At 45.6% G+C, this 20,813-nt stretch overlaps 1 protein-coding gene across 1 annotated transcript in view; it reads left to right on the top strand.

Moving 5' to 3' along the window:
- Positions 1–20,813, top strand: part of LOC149364404 (uncharacterized) — a 40,327-nt gene that overhangs the window by 1,416 nt on the left and 18,098 nt on the right. The window contains exons 2-6 of the mRNA XM_089568685.1: positions 14,467–14,572; positions 14,686–14,760; positions 17,822–17,914; positions 18,640–18,738; positions 20,593–20,702. Coding sequence (XP_089424811.1) covers positions 14,467–14,572; positions 14,686–14,760; positions 17,822–17,914; positions 18,640–18,738; positions 20,593–20,702 — 483 coding nt within the window. The remainder of the gene's footprint in view (positions 1–14,466; positions 14,573–14,685; positions 14,761–17,821; positions 17,915–18,639; positions 18,739–20,592; positions 20,703–20,813) is intronic.

Here is a 20,813-nt window from a genome sequence, read left to right as displayed (position 1 = left end):
TAACCAGAAAGGATTCCGGTTGTCTACCCTACACTGGGGAAGGGAATGAGGGGACCAAAAAGTGAAGATAGAAGGAACGGGAAACACAGTCACAATCTGTCAATCAAGGCAGTCTCTCGTGAAAAACAAAACAGTGCCTTGTAAGCATTGATGGTAGTCGACTGTTGTGGCTACGAACCGAGGATCTTGGCCTGTGTGAAATGGGGAGGATCAAGGCGATCCAGAGCACAACGCAGCTTACGTCTTTCGTTAACGAAGAAAGGGCACTCACACAAGAGATGAGTGATTGTCTCTTCACAGGCACAGTTTACACAAGAAGGGCTGTCGGCCATTGCGATACGGAAAACACCGTACATGTTTAAAAGAAGTTAAAGCTCTGCAACTTAAAATAACCTAAACGTCAAAATTTTCTTCTTTTTTCTTCGTCAAAGTTTTCGCCACTGTAGAAATATTTGTCCTGGCGCTAAGGCTGTAACAACTAAGGTAGTCTTTTGGGATTTACTTTTTTTCTCCTCACCTGCATATGGTACAAGGCAAATGTGCTCTCGTCAGCAAGAACAGCTTTGACGACATCGACCTCATCGGTGGAACAAAACAGATATTCATTTTTGTTTTTATAGCTGCGAAATAAAGTGCTCTCTCTCTTTCTTTTACTCTCGTAGCGACTGGCTTATCAAGTCATTCCGGTAAGAACTACTTAACAAGGTCAAGTAGCTTTAATACCAGGTGTACGACTATAAATTAGTACCGGCTAAGTGATCCTCCAGCTAGCCGCGCCGTTATTATACACACAAGGAGCTCGAAAATTTATGAAAGTGAATTGTTTTTTGCTGGAGTCATCCATGTGACTGGAAGCCACGTGCGAAAATGGCTCATGAAGACCACTTGTGAAGGCTAGCAGAGCTGTGGGGATTCCCAATGCACTTCGAACAGCCCCCACATTGCAACCTCCGCACCTATCCAAGCTTTCAGAGGCTAGGCTACGCTTTCATTATCGATGTTACCACTTCAAAGCCCGACTAAAACTGACAGGAGTGCCCAGTGCATCCGTTCTTTTATTTCTGCATAATTTTACTACAAGTGTCATTATGAAGCTTGTTTGCGTTTCAGCGTGTTATTGCTCATATATTGCTGCATGTGCTGCAACCAATCCGGTAATTTTGCTGTTATTATTTCTTTATGGTGTAATGCTCTATCAATGGTCCTGGTAAAGTCGTTTGACTTTGGTACCCTCACCTTTATAGTTTACTTGTCGTAATAATTCTTGAACCGATAAACCCTGGATTGATTTGAAAAAAAAATATAGCTAGATGTTGCCTTTAAATCTAGTAATGCCTAAAATGTATCTGGCTGGAAAAGTTGTCATTGTTTCTGGTGGTCCTCCTTCGAGGCATTTCTTTCTGGACGACTAGATGGTATATATTAAAGATTTTCAGGGCTTTGAGCTTGAGAACGCGTTGAAAACCGATTTTTATACGCGGCCTAGAAAACGACCGGGCTAGACATATGTGCAGCACTTCTGCTTGATGTCGGAGTCGTAAGCTCTTCCACGATGTCCATGAAACCTATCTTTCATGCCGGCTGTAAGACATCTTTTCCTTCAATTATGGAAGATATTCCATACAGTTTTCGCGCAGAACTTCGCAAGCTGGCTAGAAGACAAGTGGAAGATATTTTTGATAAAACTTTCACATTCAGATTCATGAAAAAATCAGAAAATATTTCTTGAAGTTATTTCACCCCAGTTTTGCGCTAACTGAACGGCGTATAACACCTGCCGGATTGTGCTTCAAAAATGTAGCGTAAATAGCAACAGCATTCACCCAGATAACTTTAGTGATCTACAGTTTTCCCCAGTGCAGATTGGGGGGACACGTTGTGAGAATTCTGGTAGCTGCCTCTCAAAGTAATGCAGGAGCTTCTTAAATGGGTTTGCCCAAAGCGACTCAGGCTATGTGGCACGCCGTAGTGGAGGGCTCCGGAAATTTCGACCACCTGGGGTTCTTTAACGTGCACTGACATCGCACAGTACACGGGCCTCTAGAATTTCTCCTCCAAAGAAACTCCACCGCCGCGGCCGGGATCTAACACGCGTCTTTCGGGCCAGCAGCCGAGCACCATAATCACTGAGCCACCGCGGCGGCCTTAAATAACCAGTAGTATCCATCGAACATTATTTAGGTGGTCGTCCTTGTACAGTACTGCTAATGGATATCGCGATCTGTCTATGCACGCATTGTACTGTGCATTATGCAGTGTATCGAGGTGATCGGAAATGCAGTGGTGCCTCTAACGCGTTATAAGTCCGGAAGAAAAGCCGAAAAGCATCGCCCCCTCCCCCCCAACCAAAAAAAAAAAATGCCGCCACAACTTCTCGCTTTTGGTGAAGGCCTGAACCACGCCAGGTGCCGCTGCTGCCTCGGCATGACATTCCATGAGCCCTATGAGCGCCAACTACAGCGACAGTTGCAATGTCACTGCTGTACGTAAACCGGCCATGCTTTACGGAAGCACCTAAGTGAGAAAAATAAGCTAGAGACAATAAAGGGCACAAAGAAAGCTGTGAACTTTACGAAAGCTTTGTCTCACTAAAGCTTTAAAACATCATAAAGCAGTCATCACATGAACAGGAGAATGACGGCTAAGAGTTCCTCATTAGCACAGATTCTTGCACGCGAAGCTCCACTTGCTCCTACAAAGGTGGCGTACGCAAACAAGCTGAGCCTATACTTCATGTAAGGCGATCACGTTCCAGACTATCCTCCCCACCCAAAAAATTAAAAATTCAGACTTGGAACAGCAGCTCCTTGTTAACAAGAAGGCTTCAGCTGAGAACAGTCACCCTTTAGACGACGAACGCTTTTCGTGCTGACACTTTCAACACCACCCTTTTACGCATATATTTTTACTTTCGGCGTCTCAACAAGTTGTAAATGCCATCAAAATTGTGTCTAGAGATTTTAAAGGCGTAGAGTAACAAAAAGCAGGAAAAATTCCATCGACGAGAGTGAAGAAATAACGTAAAAACTAGAATTAATCCTGGTAAACTTACGCTAATTACTTTTTACTTGGAAAGGCATAAAACGGCGGCACCCGGCTCATTTTGATCATAACCATAAACCAAGCGCTGTAAGCAAAGCAGTCAAGGAAAGCAGAGATTAGCTGCAGTGTTTATTCGGAGCGCTGGAACGCAATGCAGGGCACAAAAAAATTCAGGGGGCACTTTGACTGTCTAAAGTGGGTAGAGGCGGAAGCGTTTTCCGCACCACCTTCGCTGTTTCTGTGGCACTGGTGGCGTCACATATATTTGAGTACTAATTACTAAGTGATGACAAATCGCTAATTAATGGTTAATTACTGATTAATGGCTGAATACTAATTAACTGCTAATTAATGACGCTTAAGCTTCGCCTTTAGGAGTGGAACGCGACAGCGCGTTGTAGCGCTGCCAGAGTCCACGGAACGCCACCACCCGTTCGGCGCGATGCCTTGCCCTTTGAACGCAGCGCTTTTTGAGGAAAGGAAATGGCGCAGTAATTCTCTGTCATCTCGGTGGACACCTGAACAGCACCGTAGAGGAAGGGAGGAGTGGGAGTGAAAGAAGATAGATAAAGAGGAGCCGTAATGAAGAAAATGAAAATTGTATTTGAGGAAAGGAAATTACGCAGTAACTGTCTCACAAAATTCAGGGGGGCACTTTTTGACCTAAAGTGTGGTCACTGATGTGTGGTTAAGATGATAAGCTTCGCCCCTAAGAGTGGAACGCGACAGCGTCTTGCAACGCTGCCAAGGAGTCCATAGAACGCCATCGCCCATTCGGTTCTACGCCTCGGTCGTCGGTAAATTGGTTTTTGAGGAAAGGAAATGCATCTGTCTCTCATTTGTCGGTGGACACCTAAACCTCGCCGGAAGGGAATGGAGGAGGATGAGAGTGAGTGAAGACACCGTATCCACTAGACGCGCCTTTCTTCATTCCAAACCGTCGAGCTGGCGTGGCGGAGTTGATAGCATGCTGGTCTCTCACGCCGAAGACCGGGGTTCGATTCCTGAGCTCGACCAATTTCTTAATCGGTTTTATTTATTTATATGGCCTGACTAGTAAAGCTAATTAGGCTAATTGGGTAATTAAGCAATTAACTAAGCTCAGTCCCACTTACTTGGAGCATCACTATACGATCCCTTCAATTGGTTGCATGGTTAGTAGCCAAAGTACAATTGGCCCCGTTTGAAATTCGCGCACTGTGACGTCACGACCGTTTCCACCAATTGAAAAGCGTGACATTTTCTGTCGACAACTGCTGCTTACAACGATGAGACATTAAAGGCTTCCGCCTTAAAAGAAGCCAGGAGGTTATGGCGGTTACCTGCGGAAAAGCGAACATGATCAATAAGTTATAACACGAAGATGCAGGCAAAGTAGAGTCAGCTTCAGGTCTGAGCCAGCCCTTTTCAATATCATGTCTTTTTTTCGTTACTCCTTTCATCACTGCATACTTGACCTTCAGATCTTCCGCTTTTTTTTGTTGGTTCAGTCTGGGTTTGAAAAACAAGTGGAGGTTTTTTAAAACTCATTAGAAGTTCAACTTGCTCGCGTACGAGAACTTAAGAGCCTAGCCCATCAGCTAATAAGCACTGCTCTCATTGCTCTTATTTTGCTTTTATTTGCTCTTCTCAAATGCAGTTTATCTCGTGTTTGGTGCAAGTGAAAAGCTCAGTATGCAGGTTGGTAACTCTCCGGATTACAAAAATAGTGGGGCACTTCGTGTATTCACTGTAACCTTTTTTTTTTTCCTTTAATATAGCGAGATGATTTTCTTAAGCGACTGTCGCTATATTTTAGCGCTGCTTTTTGCGTATACGCTGGACTGATTTCACGCAGTGCACAGTACATCTGCTAATACTTAGAGCGGTGGGAGGCTATACTGGCCAGCTCAGACCCGTTGACGCAAGTCCGGGCCACTGAGTGGGCTCACGAGGCCGCCAAGAGCCATGGGCTCGAAGCCACCTAGTATAATCCCCACTATGGCTCAGTGCTGACAATAAACGTTTTCCAATCCAAATATAGATTTGGCGCCCTGAGGTTAAATAAGGTTAGCTTTGTAAAGACACTTGCTAATTTCCTGTAGTAACGTGTTAGGCAAACAACGAGGCAGGCCTCCCCTGTATTCATTAAAGTCTCTCTCCTTCTCTCTCTCCTGCTCATATGAAAATTATACCACGCGCAACTCTCCCAACGTGCACACCCTTCTTAAAGGCCTGTATGCACCTTCCAACATTAGTGCAGACAGTCAAATCCGTGGCAGGTTCTGGATATCTAGTTTAAAGGGACATTATTCCGTGCATACGCTGGTATGTTAGCTTTGCAGCGCAATCGAATGTTATGCAAAAAGCCACAGTAAAACTAAAAGTTGAGCTAGCTGGTGCATATTTGAGAAGGAAAAGGTTGAGGCGGGAAACTTGATTAGCCAAAAAAGTAGTTGCTTGAACTTATGGAGGGGGGGGGGGCTCAACTGGCTTGAGCTGCCCTGCGGACCAGTTGTATAAGGGTCCGTTGGTACCCCAGGTTATTGCTGGTCACCAGCGCCTCCCACTGCTCGAGAGTCGTATTCTGCGTCTGTTGATTGTTTAGTTTGGCTCCACATCCCCACGAAATGTGCAACAGTGTAGGGCGGTCCTGGCAGCAGGAACATGTGTATGAGATGTAGTCTATGGAGGTTTAGGAAGGTGTTGGTCTGTAGCTGCTGCCAAAACACGGCACCTGAGGTGTGTAATTTTTTATGAGGTGGACAGAAGTGCCAGCGTTGAAGACGCTGATGCTCGAGATGTTCGTTATATATGTGATTACCACTCCACATCTCTGAATACAAAACCATCTCTTCTCCTTCCTTCTTTGTCACCTGTCTATTTTTGTATTCAAGCATGAAGCCACCAGCTTCGCTACACCCTGACGTGCTCAACTGGCCAACAATTTCGGTATTATTAACAAAGACCGCTGCAGAAGAATGGTCCATTATTAAAGAATGTGTCGACAATGTCTATAGGGGAACGTTTTACTTAGTTATATGTGGCCGAAGCTTTAATATCAAAAATCTAACACATGTAAGTAAACGTTCAAATGTTATCTGGCAACGTCGCTGCTCTAAATCGTTCTTCTCTCACCACTTCTTGGAACAAAGGTTGAGCGTAATATATAAGACAAGCACGTGAACAAGTAGACAGTCAAAACGGGCGCTCACTCGAAAGACGGCTGGACAATTCGAGGTGGGCGTACTCTATGAGATCCCTTTCACCTGTGGCAAAGTTTATATAAGGCAGACGGGAATATGCGTCAGTAACCGCGCACGAGAGCATAAAAAGTTGATCAAAAACAAAGGCACTTGGTACCTGCGTTTGCGCATTCAGGAATGTAAAGACACTACATGGCCAGATTCGAAGAAATTAGAATTTCAGGCAGAAGCCAGAATGTTGTTGCGCGCGAGCTCTTTGGAGTCCATCATATAAAAAAAATGATGCAACGTGTTAGCTACACACCTGCACTGCTGTGCGGTAAACACATCGCGGTCTTTAGGAAAGCGCTTTAGCGATCCTGCTTCCTGACCGCACACTTTTCATTTTGTTTTTGCCTTGTTTGTTTTGCGCATGCGTTGTTGCCCTTGGCCTGTCTCTTTATTACCATATCTTAAGTATAGCGCTCAGCATCTGTTACAAGAAGCAGTCAACCAACTAGCGCAACAACACACCTTGCTTAAGTTCTTTCGCGGCTACTCCACAAAACTCCATCGCCACAATGCATGTAAATATTTCAGTTTGTTTACAAGAGGGCAGCGCTTGAGCTGAATGCTATAATTTTTGCAAAAGTCCTCGATCGACGCCATCGCCCTCTTGGGAACCTGAGACACTCGTGGAATCCTATTTCCCCCGTGTTTCGGTTCGGCAGCTAAGAACTGGATGCAGTGAAAAAAAAATCTCTCTTTCAAGAAGGCCGCAACGTAACTTTGCTCCGCGAAAATAAGTCTCTTATTGTTGTTGCTGTAGGAATGGCAAGCATTTGTGGTCGCCGACCACTTCAGCGCCTTCCTGCGAAATCTTCACTTGAAGATACACTGCGGCATGTATACCGACGCCTGTGACCGGTGAAGGGGCTATAAGAGGTGACCGGTCTAGTTTGTTCTGCAGATATAGAAAGAAACTTCTAAGTAGCAACTGCAGCTGCTCATGCCACCTGTTTATCTAAAATAGGCGAAGATTTGCGTGTTCTCTTTTTTCTTCTTCTTCTCATTCTTCTCTTCCTGAGAGAGAGAAATTTGCATGAATATAACCGAACCTGCACTCGAATTGACGCAACTTAAGTTTTCAACCCGATGAGCCGTTCCGACCATGCCACTGTTCAGCAAGGCGACGAATAGATGCAGGCGGGTTTTCTGTCATATTAAAGGCATTAAGATTTTTTTTATGCGGCCGGGCTTTCACACAAGGCCGTGTTGAGGAGCAAAAAGATAGCTCATTTTTTGATGGTATGCGCCGACAAAGTATGCGATTCGTAACTGCAGATCAAGGTCCCCGTTACTGGTCTACACCCTAAGGTCTTTCTCTTGTAGCAGTCAATCAATATGAGAAATACAATGACTGCTGCCTCAGACACCCCATATAGTACTGTGCACAGATCGACACCGACACTGCACTAAAGCCTGGATTGCATGAAGCGTTTCTTTTATATACTATAGCCTTTAAGCGCTCAGACTCGCGACCATTATTCTGTCCGTCCGTCCGTTACATATGAAGTGAAACACGTAAGTCGTCATTACTAGTCACAAGTCAGGACTAACTAACCATTAACCAGTCATGACTGGTTAGTTATGACTGGTCATGACTGATCACTCACGACTGGTAATGACTGGTTAATCATAACTAGTTAGTCATGACTAGTCATAACTGGTTAGTCATGACTGGATGTGTCAACGCCAACCTATCTCCGTGCTCAGAATAGCATCTAAATATAGGCTGTGGTCTACATGCGGTTTCATTGCAGATTTAGTAAAGGACAGGGGCACTTCACTAGCATCGTAATGTTTGAGCTCACAGGAAGGTCAAATTACACCGGGTGCTGACAACACTCGGCCAGCCATGCAGCGCCTAATACCTTCTCGTGTTGGGCACGTGTGTATTTCTTTCCCTATGTGGTCTCCCGCCGCTATTCTACATCGTGAACCAACTCGCCCAGGGGAAAGTACGTCGCTTTTCGGCTGCATACGTCGCGAAAAAAAAATTCGAGATCACTGCGTTAACCCGCATTGGAGTAATGCGGAAGAAATGAAGCCTCCTCATTTCAAGTTGCTTTCTTTGTTTTTAATTGGTTCCTTAAGTACCCACTTCAATCACAATTAATTATTTTTAATTCACCTTAATTCGCAATAATTTCACAGTCAATTAACTCAATACGCGCATCGGAGACAACTGGTATTTACCGCGAACACGAACTAACTACGGCAGACAAATGCTGTCCTATAATATGCCGTCCATTTTAAACAATTGTGAAAAACTGTAATTAGTGAATAGTAACAACATATCGTTTCTTTCTTTACTGTACTAACTCAGCCTGCTATTATGCCTTCCCTCTTCACATGAATGTTTGATGGTTATGTGTTTTTTGATGCCCTGAACGTGTTTATTTTCGATGCAATGTGCTCTTCATTTAAATATGTCACAGGCATAACATGTACTGTAGCGCTGTGTGATTGTGGGTTTTTGTGCACAGTGTTGCTGCTGTAGGGGGCGGGGACCTCCGTCAAGCCTCTATAGGATTTTTGTCCCCGTTCCTCACATCTTTGATGTGAAAATAAACCTGATGGATTGATAATTCAGCTTAATGTATTAATAATTCACATTTAAATAACATTAATTCACCTTGATTCATAGTTAAGTTTCCTTTATTCACAATTAATTTGTTGCACCCGAAAAGTATGAGGCCGGCACGATGAAGGAAATGATGGATTTACTGTCTGGAGTGCTAAGATGTAAGATGGCGTGCAGCCGAACGGTGCATCTCGCCGGCACGAGATTCGAGCTCCATTCGGAGGAACTTCGGCGTCATCGTCTTCGGCGGTTGGTGCTGCTCCTGCTGCGTAAGGCCGCTGCTGCTGCTACAAATTCACTTAATTCACCTTAATTCACTAGATTTATTAAATAGTGTTCTAAGAAAACACACTTTTATACTTTTTTACGCGAATCTCCGCAAAGTCAATTGCCGCTCATCGGAGAAGCCGCAGCCCCATTCGCTTAGTATTAAATTCATTTATGTTAAGTTGACTTTATTGTCCCTAAACACTCCTAATCTGAGGTGTGCTCACATATATTACAATACATGGCTATTTCTAAAATGAGTTGTGTTATTTCTTCACTAAATCTTGAAGAGCGAGCTGAATAATTCATCATCATCATCATTTTTATTCCAACATCAACATTACAGATGCTGAGGACCGTGAACAAAAAGCCTCTAGCTGGTCTTGACGGGGTTCACGGCCCCTAAAAATCATGGCATTGGCAACAAAACTAGAATACAAACACAACGCATCAGACATGGGAGGATGTGGCACAAAATCAGGACATAAGCAAAACAATTACAAGATTAGTAGAGTGTTTAATGGAGCATACAATGTACGGTGCAATACAGAAAAAGGTAGAAAGTGCAATTATTGTGGCTATGATATATTCACAAAAAAAAAACAGTATTGTGGATATGAAACAACTCGTTTGTTTAGAAGCGACGGGAGCATATTATGTAGCATCTGGTATCCATAGTTAGTGCGTGCTCAAGGTATTTCCCACAGTTCAGTACTGCGGGTATTCCGTGTTTTTCGTTTAGGTGTCAGGTTTGCTATGCCGCCTAAAATGTTTTTATTCTGTTTAATTCCGTTAGAATAACGCTTAAGGAGCATTGTTTTATAAATGTCGGGAAGTGCGATAATGTTTAGTTCCCTGAAGAGAGGTGCAGTGTGACTATCATATGCAGCGTTTGCAACTATACGAATTGCTTTTTTTTGTAGGAGGTGAAGTTTAGTAATATTTGACAAAGTAGTTGTACCCCACACTAGGTGACAGTAGTTAATATGTGAAGTAAAAAGGGCACTGAAAATAAGGCGTTTAATGCAAACAGGAGCAAAATATCGCAATTTGCACAGGATCCCTGTAATGCCACAAATTTTAGTTGCAACTGCATCTATGTGAGCATTCCAGGACATATTTTTTTCGAACAGAACACCAAGACATTTAACTTGCGACGCTATCTGAATGTTTGCAGTGCCGAGATGGAGTATGGCCTGCGTGTCTGTTTCGGTTTTTCGGCCTGAAAAAAAGAGCTTTTGTCTTACTGTTGTTTATGGCAAGCGAATTAACGATACTCCAGGAATGTAGTTTATTTAGAAGTACATTTGTGCGTGAGATAAGAAGCTCGGCATCAGACCCTATTAAAAGTATGCTGGTATCATCAGCGTATATGATGAATTTTGCTGTGTTGTCAATGTTTACCAGATCATTGATGTAAAAAGAAAACAGCAGAGGCCCCAAACTACTTCCCTGAGGTACTCCTGCGTGAACTGCTCGTACATCAGACAAATGATTATTGATAACAACTTGCTGCCGGCGGTATTGAAGATAGGATTTTAACAACTGAAGAAAAACGCCACGGAAGCCATAATGTTGCAACTTTAATAACAGGGTATCGTGGTTAATGGTGTCGAAGGCCTTAGAATAATCTATAAATATGCCTAATGCGCACATTTCTCGCTCGAAAGCGTCTAATATTATTTCCTTCCGTGTCAAAAGTGCGGTCTCGGTAGACAGCCCTTTCATGACCCCAAATTGCGCATCTGTGATTAGTTTGTTTTGTTGCGAATGACATTACGCGGGAATGGATTATTTTTTCCAGACGTTTTGAAAAAACTGGTAAAATTGAAATAGGCCTGTAATTTGTGAGTTCGTTTTTGTCACCGCCTTTGTGCAAAACTGTTACCTTTCCAAGCTGCAACTGTTTCGGAAAAATGCCATGCTGAAAAACGAGGTTAAAGATATGTTCGAGTATTGAAAGAATTGCGCCAAGCAGCACAGCTAATCGGTCCAGTATTGGAAAGGGGTGGTTTCACTTGGTCCTATGTGCGACCAGTTTTGCTAATACATTACCAATAATGGGTCGATTACCTGTACCCTTTGAGTATAGCTGCGGTGACAGACGGGAAAAAGTTGGAGGGTACACTTAAGCTCCGCCTTACGGGGATGACGCGATAGCGTAATGGGTGAATGCCCATGTATGCAGAATTGGTCATCCTCTACTTAGCATTCATAGATTCCTGGAAGCCCTCATACCACTTCTGGCGCCGAGGTGCAGATTTTAAGCGCTGGGCCACTACCCTGCGATGGCAGCTGCTGCCACCGGTGGGGCTTGTGCAACCCAGGTTGCTCTCCCCGAGCAACCTCCCGTTACCAATCATGAATTTAAAAGCTACCAGTGGACCGCCGCTGTAGCTCAGTGGTTATGGCGCTCGACTACTGACCAGAAAGACGCGGGTTCGATCCCGGCCCGCGTCGGTCGAATTGCGATGGAGGCGAAATTCATTAGGCCCGTGTACTGTGCGATGTCAGAGCACGTTAAAGAACCCCAGGTGGTCCTCATTTCCAGAGCCCTTCACTAGGAAGTCCATCATAGCCCCGGTCACTTTGGGACGTTAAACCCCCATAAACCATAAACCAAACCAAAAGCCACCTGCCACGGTGCACAGTTCTCTCAGAATCCGGTGAGCAGGTTGCGATGACGCCACAAGGTTGCCCGACCTAGGTGGCCCACTTGCCTCCTAGATCTTCTCTCGGTATGTTTCGTGGATTTTTCGGTCACGATCAACGACCCCGATGCCAAACGAGGCCGACATCTACAATGGATTTTCAACACGAGCTCCTTAATGCTAGCGTATCGAAACATCATACATCCAAATGGGCCTGCACTCTTCTCTATTATTCTACTTTCGTACTAATTCTATGCAACACCGTTGCGGTCGTTTCAAAAACTAGAGGACTTCAGAAGATATTTCCCTACTTTCTCCTTTTATATCCGGCTCTACGGCATCACTTTCGCTGCAGCTTTCTCGAATGTCTCGTGCTTCTTCCGGCTTTGTATCCAACGGTTTTAGATGATGTTTATCGCTCGAGGCTATTCTCTTTGTAACGGCCGTTGGGACATACTTATCCTAACCACTATATTAGCATAGCCTAGGCATTATAATATCAGATTGCTTGGGATGCCTTGATGCAGCGTTCCTTGCGTAGACGCACCCCAAAGTTGACAAAGGAAGCTGCATCCAGACCACGGTAATCCAGACAGCCTTAGTTTAATGGAAGCGCCCCACTATCTGGTGGCCGCACTGAGAACTATAAGGTTTTGTTTCCTGTTAGGCTTTATTTTACTATCTGGCTTGCTGTAGGCGCCGATTTTTCGAAATGCCTCCCATCCTGCCTGCAAAGAGAGCAGTCCGCTGTTGTTCGTGAACAAAATCGCATTCTCACTGTGGTCAGTGCTCTGGGTACTCCACCACGACCCAACTACAACCACGGCTGCGTTCCTAGTGCCGTATGCGAACCGCCGATGGACTAGACATCTCCAACAGGGGCATGATGCGCGACTTCGATGGCTCCGCTATGTGGTCATGGTTATGTTCCAAAGATATGTTGAGGTGACAATATTTGCCCGGAGTTTATGCATGAGCAAACGCATTCGGCCTTCAACGAAAACACACAGGCAAAGCGCACAGGACCAAGGCCTGAGCAATCGAAAAATGGTTTATCACTATACAACAAGTATTTCATCGCGTAACAAAGGGAAAGTGGTTTCAGCGATCAGTTTCACTGTTGAACTCACGCTGTCGCACTCACGAAAAAGCAAATGGGCGTGTATTTATCCGGCCCTTTCCTAATTTTCTGTCTATACGACGGTAGCAGTATCGGCATCTTTATCCACGCTCTAAATCCGAATGAGCCCATATGGGAGCAAAAAAGGAGTAAACTGTCCTCTAGCCTACTCCCTTTCAGGAGCAGGGTATCCTGCCCGAGTACCCGAGTGTGTTTCGGTCACTAAATATCCGGAATGATCCCTTTTGACAGCGGAGGTATATTTCCACTGCAAAGCATACTAGCTTGCTGCAGTTAGCAATGAAAGGCGGCTTTTAAACGCGTCACCGGAGGTCCTGAGGTTAGCAACAGAGGAGGTTGAAATATCGGTTAAAATCTTCGTAACTGCTAGAACCTCGCATGTTCTGAAGAGGGAATCTGTTTCCGTTGCCAACCTTAAGTATTCTGTACTTTAATTGAAGGAAACCTACCACTGGGCTTGGGCAGCAATACCCTCCCCTTAAAGGGAGTAATCTAGAGGACAGCTTACTCCCGTTTTACTCATTTCTTGTTCAGAGAGCAGAGTGAACAGCGCTGCTCGGATACGCATTTCCCAGTAGTTTGTAGTCAAAGGCAACGACGGGTCGCAATCACATGAAAGTAGTATCAAATGCGAATTTGCTCATACGGGTGCAGGAACGGGATACAGCGATGCAATGACCGCAAAAAAAAGGGGGGGGGGGGGGGATACTTCAATCCATGGAAAAGTTGTGTTTTTTTTTTCTCTCCTGAATTGAACATTAACCGATAGTAACCACACAGATATTTATTGCCCATGACGCACGGATTCACTTAAACCTTTTTGGCATGCAATATGTTCTAATGTCTAGAAAAATCGAAAGATTTGCGCGTGTATATTTAGAGCCCCCTATTACCGCAAAAACAACAGGAACGCCTCGAAAAGTTCAGGAATTCACGCATTTCCTAGGTAGCGGAATTTCAGCCATATTCTTCTATCAAACACATTTACACCGGATCAATTATTTTAGTTAGTTTCTTTACCATCAGAAGTATTTCCCGCAACGAAAACTGAGCTGCAGTGTCCTTTAGTAGAACAGTCCACCGCGTCAGAGAAGGAAGAAGTGATAGCATAACACCATTCTTTCTTTTCCGTATTTTTGATTTTGTACAAATTCTAGCTCTAAGTCCCAAAATTATCAAAATACTCGTCTCCTTGTACATGAGTGCGTTTGTATCCGCTGCAAACTGGCCAATCTCCCGTGGTGGGTATATGCCATTAAGACTGAGGACATCATCATCATCAGTGCACCTCTTTGGCGCGCCGTAGCACTCCCATACGCCCATCTTTATTTCTTGGCTTGGAGAAGCGATTCTTTTAGTAGCAAAAAAAAAAATGACCCCTTTAGTCGGTTGAGCAGGAATTTCAAACGTAGCCGACTTCGAAGAAAAATTTAGAAAAGCCGCGCGCACAATCGTAGGCGCCGTGCCGACAGCAAAGGAATATATCAAAATAAAACGCTAGCAATTTCTGTTTATACCCATGGATAAAATTGCGCCCTTTTTTTTTTTCCTCAGCCAAGAAGCTATCGTCAACGTCACAACGACCATCATCAGGAGCACCCATCCTTGAGCGCAGGGGCGTGGCCGCGAGGCGATTCCGCGCAGAAGAAAAATGGAGAAGGTTCTGAGCAGCCCGATTACGACTCAGGCGGTGAAAGTACACTTATAAGCTATTTACCTATTGTGCCAAAATACTGCGCACTGTTCACGTGACTGTGATTCCGGTTTTTACAGAAGCACTGCACCGCCAAGCCAGATTACTGCACCACCAGACGGGGAGGCAGAAGACTGGGATGAAGACCAACCCAAGTGAGCGTTTGTCCTAAACGTTGACAGAACTGGAGAGGGATGCTTCGTGTTTTGCGAGAGTAAGCGCTTAAAGGGCTGATGGAACTCAGCCGGCGGCATCTCACTTGACGTGATTTGCGCTGTATTCTGCGCCCTTGAATGTCAGAGAATTGTTGCTGCAGAGGGGTTCGTCGTCCCCACGAATAGATCGTTGCAGGCTTGCAGCGATGCGTCGGAAAGAGCCTAATCACAAGTGAATCTTCGTTGGCAGGGACAGGAAAAGCTACCGACACCCCTAACTTGCATCGGAAGGTGTGTAAGGCAAATATGCGAGCTTCCGTTTCAGGGCGAGAGCTCTACAAGGTCAAACCGAACTTAACTGCGTGGCGATATGGCCCAAGCTATGCCAGTATGACCACGTGATCATGTGGTGGCACACATCGACAATGACCTTGAATGCCTGCCTCGCAAGGTCAAACCGAACTTAACTGCGTTGTGGTATGGCCCAAGCTATGGTAGTATGACCCCGTGATCATATGACTATGACCAGGGTGTCTGACCTTGACCTTTGACCCTTTACTTTGACATTTGTTTTGAGACAGCGGAAGCCCTGCTTAACAGAGCTTTCGCTCGCATAGCTAGGTTCGAGCTACGTTGAACCCAAGCCATTTCTGACATTTCACAAACGCACACGCAAAAACGGATGTGACACTGGTCGCACGCTTTTTTCAGTGAGGTTAGTTGAAGGTATACTATAAAACCCAACTCCTTCAAGAACTCATACCGAGTACAATTCTATCGCAGGGCCTTTCGTAACTCCGTGAACGTTTACTCAGCACGTGAAGACTGTCCTATTTCTGAGAAATTAGACGTGAAGATTAGATTTTTTTCCCGCAACCATGATTTAAAATTGTGACGTCTGTTATATTGTCTGTGGTGATTCTTGACACGTGACCACGTTTAGTACGTTGAGTGCGGTGAGTTTGCAGGAGCTTAATTTAGCATGTGAAAACGTGCACTAGTATATCCTATCTACCCATGACTTGTCTTAATACTCGGGCACGTAATTTCTCAGTGTTTTATTATATTGAACAAAACAATTCGCTTCACATTACCGTTGGTCAAATGTTTAGGGGAATCCCCCAAGGTGGAGTAGATTTGTAATAAGGGAGTAATTACTCATTGGCATCCACCCAAGCGCAGCCATACGGCTACAAAGGAAAGCTATACAGCTTTCTCAGAAACTTCGTAGTTAAAGAAAAATTCGTCCTGGTCCGGGGTTCGAACCCGGAACCACCGCCACACCGGAGCAGTCGCTCTACCAATTGAGCTAACCGGGACGGCAAGCTTATGGTAGGGCGAGAGCGAATTGATCAGTAACTCGAAGTGGGAAGAGTGTTGGTCAAATGTTTAGGGGAATCCCCCAAGGTGGAGTAGATTTGTAATAAGGGAGTAATTACTCATTGGCATCCACCCAAGCGCAGCCATACGGCTTTGTAGCCGTATGGCTGCGCTTGGGTGGATGCCAATGAGTAATTACTCCCTTTTCACATTACCGTACGGTGTACCTGTGGAAGCGGCCGGTATTGGCAACATCTGCCCTTCATATATCGCTCCTTTCTCTCTTATAAGAGGTTCGTCCCTTCAGGCCTCTTCTGCCGTGAGAAGGCATTAACGCATTTAATCAAAGCCAGCATCAATTTGCTCTTAGCGTCTCTTTAAGGAAGATATGTGAACGAATTATTAGTCAAAATAGCGCTTATATTTGTCAGGTCCAGAATCATGCTCGAAAAGTACGTCCGTGGAATAGGCTTCTAGTTCGTGGCCGCCGCCTAGACTTTCAGGTTGCCATTGCAGGCCGACGGTCTCATAGTCTGTGGGATGAGGCTTTGTAGGCATGGTGCGAATCACCTGTAAGTGTCAGACCGTAGAGAAAAGAGTACGTGGTCGCCCGTACTATGGACCACACAGTGACGAAGGCGATGTTATATTTGCTAGAGCACGCCCATGCCGCTATTTTTAAAGGCACGGATATGGTAATCAAGTTTAACTTTGATGGCTGACGACGGATGATTTCATTTCAAAAAAATCAAAACTTCACCGCCGTATTTGTTTGGGGCATGGGCCACTGTATAGAGTCTTGTATGCGGGCGCTGGTCGAAAAGCGCTGGCTATGTCACCGAGGAGGAGGAGGAGGAACATTTGTTGTTTCAGAGCTTTCCCCGAGACAGATACTCAGTCTAGGAGTCCTTCGACCGTCCCTTCCAGTACGGCACACCTATTAAGAAGAAGCTGGTCCATGTGGCCAGAAGGGCGACCTCAGGCGAAACTTTTGCGGTTAGGTAATGGGGGCACTCGCGTGGGGTAGGGGGCATTCCCCCCACCCCACCCTAGACATCTCGTGGTTGCTGTCGTCTGCACGAGGTAGCATCATCACATAGTGAGATCCCAGAACCTAACTAAAAGGGTCGCGTGATGTGTTACTGTCATGCGCAAGCTACTCCTGTCTTTCGGTCATTGTACGAGGAAGCCATTCTAGAAGGAGCATAGACACATAATTTTGGTGGCACGTTTTCTTCTCTACAATGATGCGGAAGACACCACTATGCATGAATCACCATGTGCTATTCGCCTACGACCAATAAATAATTTATAATCGAATTTTTCTGTCTTGCTGTTTCTGTTTCGGTTTCAACAGCCGGACGATGGCTGTGACGTCACAGTGTGGTGATACGTCGCATTAGGCAAGAAAAAGCGCTGATATAATCGCTGCTTCATCGTTTTAATTCACTACAGTGCTGAAGCCAGGATTCCTCTAGAGCCGGAATGACAGCGAGTCTAGAAGCAGTGACTGTTGCAGTTTTTCGTGCCTCACGTGACTTATAACCACACTTGGACGTTACAGTCATCGTTCGTCTGTTGAAACCGTAACAGCAAGAGAAAAAAATTCGACTGTAAAGTATTTAGCGGTCGCCGGAGGGCAACAGGTGGCAATCCATGTACAGTAATGTCATATGCATCATTACAAAAGTCACATTGCTGATCGCGAAATATTTCATGGAAGAATCTCATTCGCATGCAGGCAACTTCCAAAGCCGGGCCTCGCAAAAGCCAGGAAGAGCGTAAGCAGGCCATCTTCGAGGAGGCTAACCCCAGCAGAGGCCGTACTAGCCGGGTATGTGTGTCCCGTCTGCCTTGTGTTTCGAGAAGCGTGGTCCGACTGAAGCGCGTGTCGAGTAATCCTTTCAGCGTCGAACCATGCTTCAGCCGGAGCAGCATCGCTCATTATGCGTACAGCCTGCCAAATCTTTAGCTGGCGTGCGCGACGGCCGCTTTTTCTGTGCTCCTGATCTCTGGGATGAAGCAAACTTGCGGAAAGCTCAATATTAAGCACGGGCTTAGTGAGCCTGTGCTTAAATTTGACATTTGCGCAAGTTTGCTCCGTTATAAGCTACAGGAGCACGGAAAACGCGGCCGTCACGCACGCCAGCTAATGGTATGGCCAGCTGTACGTACTGGGAACATTTCTGAAGGCGGTAATTCTAGCGAATGCACAGTGGCATCTATTTTACTTCTCTATAACGAAATATCTAAAAAGAAATTCTCTAATGCCTATTTCGTTTCCTTGAAATTTCCGGCCTCACTATGAGTTGACACATGGATCCGATGAAAGGTACGCTGTCAGTAATACAAGTAATCGCGCTTGGGACGCTGTCACTCGCCAAGTGCCCCTATATCGAAAACTTCAGAACTCAGTTGCAGCAGTGTTGGCGTCATGACTGTCGCAATAAGATCGGTTCGTAACTGTAAACTGCGTGAGCTCTGCTACTTGCTTCGTTATGGCATTACGGCTGCTCACAGGCGCTTCTTTATTCCTTACCGAGCAATTGTCCCTTCCAGCGCTGTCTTATTCCCGGACACTGAGGATGAGGCATGGTTCGAGAAGACCATCAGCCTCCCCAAACAGTTCGAAGGGGTGACGCCGCCAGCAGTCGAAGTGTGAGTGGATCGGCAGACGGTCCAGAAGGCATCTTTGTTTCTTCTTCTTCTGGCTTATGTTCTATGATGCCCGTCTCGTTTCGTACGTCGACTTCTTACACGGTTGTTGAGTTCACTCCGCACTCTAAACATAAAGAAGTAAAAAGGGAATAAGGTGTCCTCTAGCACAGTGCCTGTTATAAAAGGGGTAAAAGAGTGTAAGAACCCTGGAGGGTCTCGAACATTTTCAGCGACATGAAAGGAAGTGCGTAAGAGGAGAGTTTACTCCATTTTGACTTCCATATAGGCATATCCCTGTTTAGAGTGTGCAAGGAGGGAGCCTCGGATCATTTTGCAGAGAACAGAGAGGGAGGGAAGAAAGCTTATACCGCTGAAAGTGTTCGAGACCCTCCAGAGTTCTCGAACATATCCTTCATGTTCGGTTTTCCTGCCTCCAGATGGGACCCATTATTTATTAATGAATTTATTTACAATACCCCTAACGGCCTTCGTGCGAAGGTATTACAGAGGGGGGTTCCTAGGGTGCCTTGATATCCGCTCACCATACGAGGCACCCTAAGTGCTCCAGTATCTGCAGACGTCCGGGCGGCCCTTTCAATCAGTTTCCGCTCATCTTCAGACCGGTAGATTAACAGAGACGACTCCCAGGAGGCAAGTATGGGGTTTCCTATTAAAAGCGCCTTAGGTGAGGTGCAACCAAATTCTGGTTTTGTGAAAAAGGGCGGAAAAATTCCGCAGATTTTGTCATCTCGCCCCTTATATGTGAAAGTAACAAATCTCAGTTTAATCGTCTACTATAATTGTCACATCAAGAAACTGAACGCATGTTTAACGTATCTCGTGCAACAAAAAATTACTGCGAGAAAAGCTTTTCTTCGTTCTTTTTTTTATACTGCGAGAGCAGTAAGAGTTCACTTGGCATAAATGCCGACGTTATCTTTGTAAAGATAAGACATTCTCTCAGTGTGAAGCCTCAGTGGGTGAAGCTTCTTCCCTCCAGAAGTGCACCCCCCCCCCCCCCCCCCCCAAACCACCTATCTCTACCCACAACAAGGCCTCCAGAAGCCAGAAGCCCACGCAGCAAAGGAAACGAAAAAGCGACGGCGAAACCATATTCAGAACGCAGTGAGATGGCCAGTTGCCCATCAGAAGCTGCACCCATCAGCCACCTTCCCCCACCGCCTCCAACCACTCAGTAAAAGCACTCATTTGAGTAAAGGGGGAGGAGGAGGAGGAGGGAGGTAGAAGAGGAAAGGCAGGGAGATTAACCTGAATAATAATCTGTTTGCTACCCTACACGGGGGGAAGGGGGTGAGGGGATAAAAAAATGAAAGAGAAAGGGAAGTAACAGAACATTGAAGACACTCTAAAAAGTCAGCGTTCGGTGAAGTCACAACCTATTGTGCAGGCCAGAAGTCCGCAAGAAGGTTAGCAGTGCCTTGGAGGCTTTCACCGCCGGCGATCGCTGCTAAAGTAATCATCGAGGGTAATTCCAGCGGTTGTTGTAGCTTTCTCGCATTAGGTTCCGTGATCAATTCTTGTAGCGAACGCTGCACTAGGCTAGTGAGCGGCGCGTCTCGGGCGGTCGTCGCAGGTCAGTGCTGCGCATGCGCCGTAACTATGGCAACCATAGCAACCGGTTCCCATAGTTGTTAGGCGCCGAGCATGTTACGCTTGGCGCCTAACGTAGCTGAGGTAAGCCACAGCCAATTTTTTATTCCCCTTGCCCTCAAGAAGGACTATGTCCAGATTAGCGAAAAGCGGAGCCGAAGTAGACTCCAATGCAAACTGGCATTTTGCTGCGGGAAAAAGAATAACACAGGTATAAAGATAAGCGTCAATCCGTGGATGCAGGGAGGACGGTTCCGTGACTCCATTCTCGTACATTGTGTACGTCATCTTCAGCGGCTTCCTCGTGGTACTCGTGCTCATCGCTATCCTCGCCTACCTCATCTCTTTCGCGCGTGAGTGCCTGTTCTCCTCACTTCCTTTGTTTGCAACTTTTTGTCCCTCGGTGTACGATGACGCCGTGATATGGTATGGTCTGGTATGTCAACGTTGGCATTGTATGATAT

The sequence above is a fragment of the Amblyomma mixtum genome, chromosome 2 (assembly GCF_055824585.1).
Source record: "Amblyomma mixtum isolate Tamu chromosome 2, ASM5582458v1, whole genome shotgun sequence".
Classification (NCBI taxonomy): domain Eukaryota; kingdom Metazoa; phylum Arthropoda; class Arachnida; order Ixodida; family Ixodidae; genus Amblyomma; species Amblyomma mixtum.
This window is presented reverse-complemented; position numbering and strand designations above follow the sequence as displayed.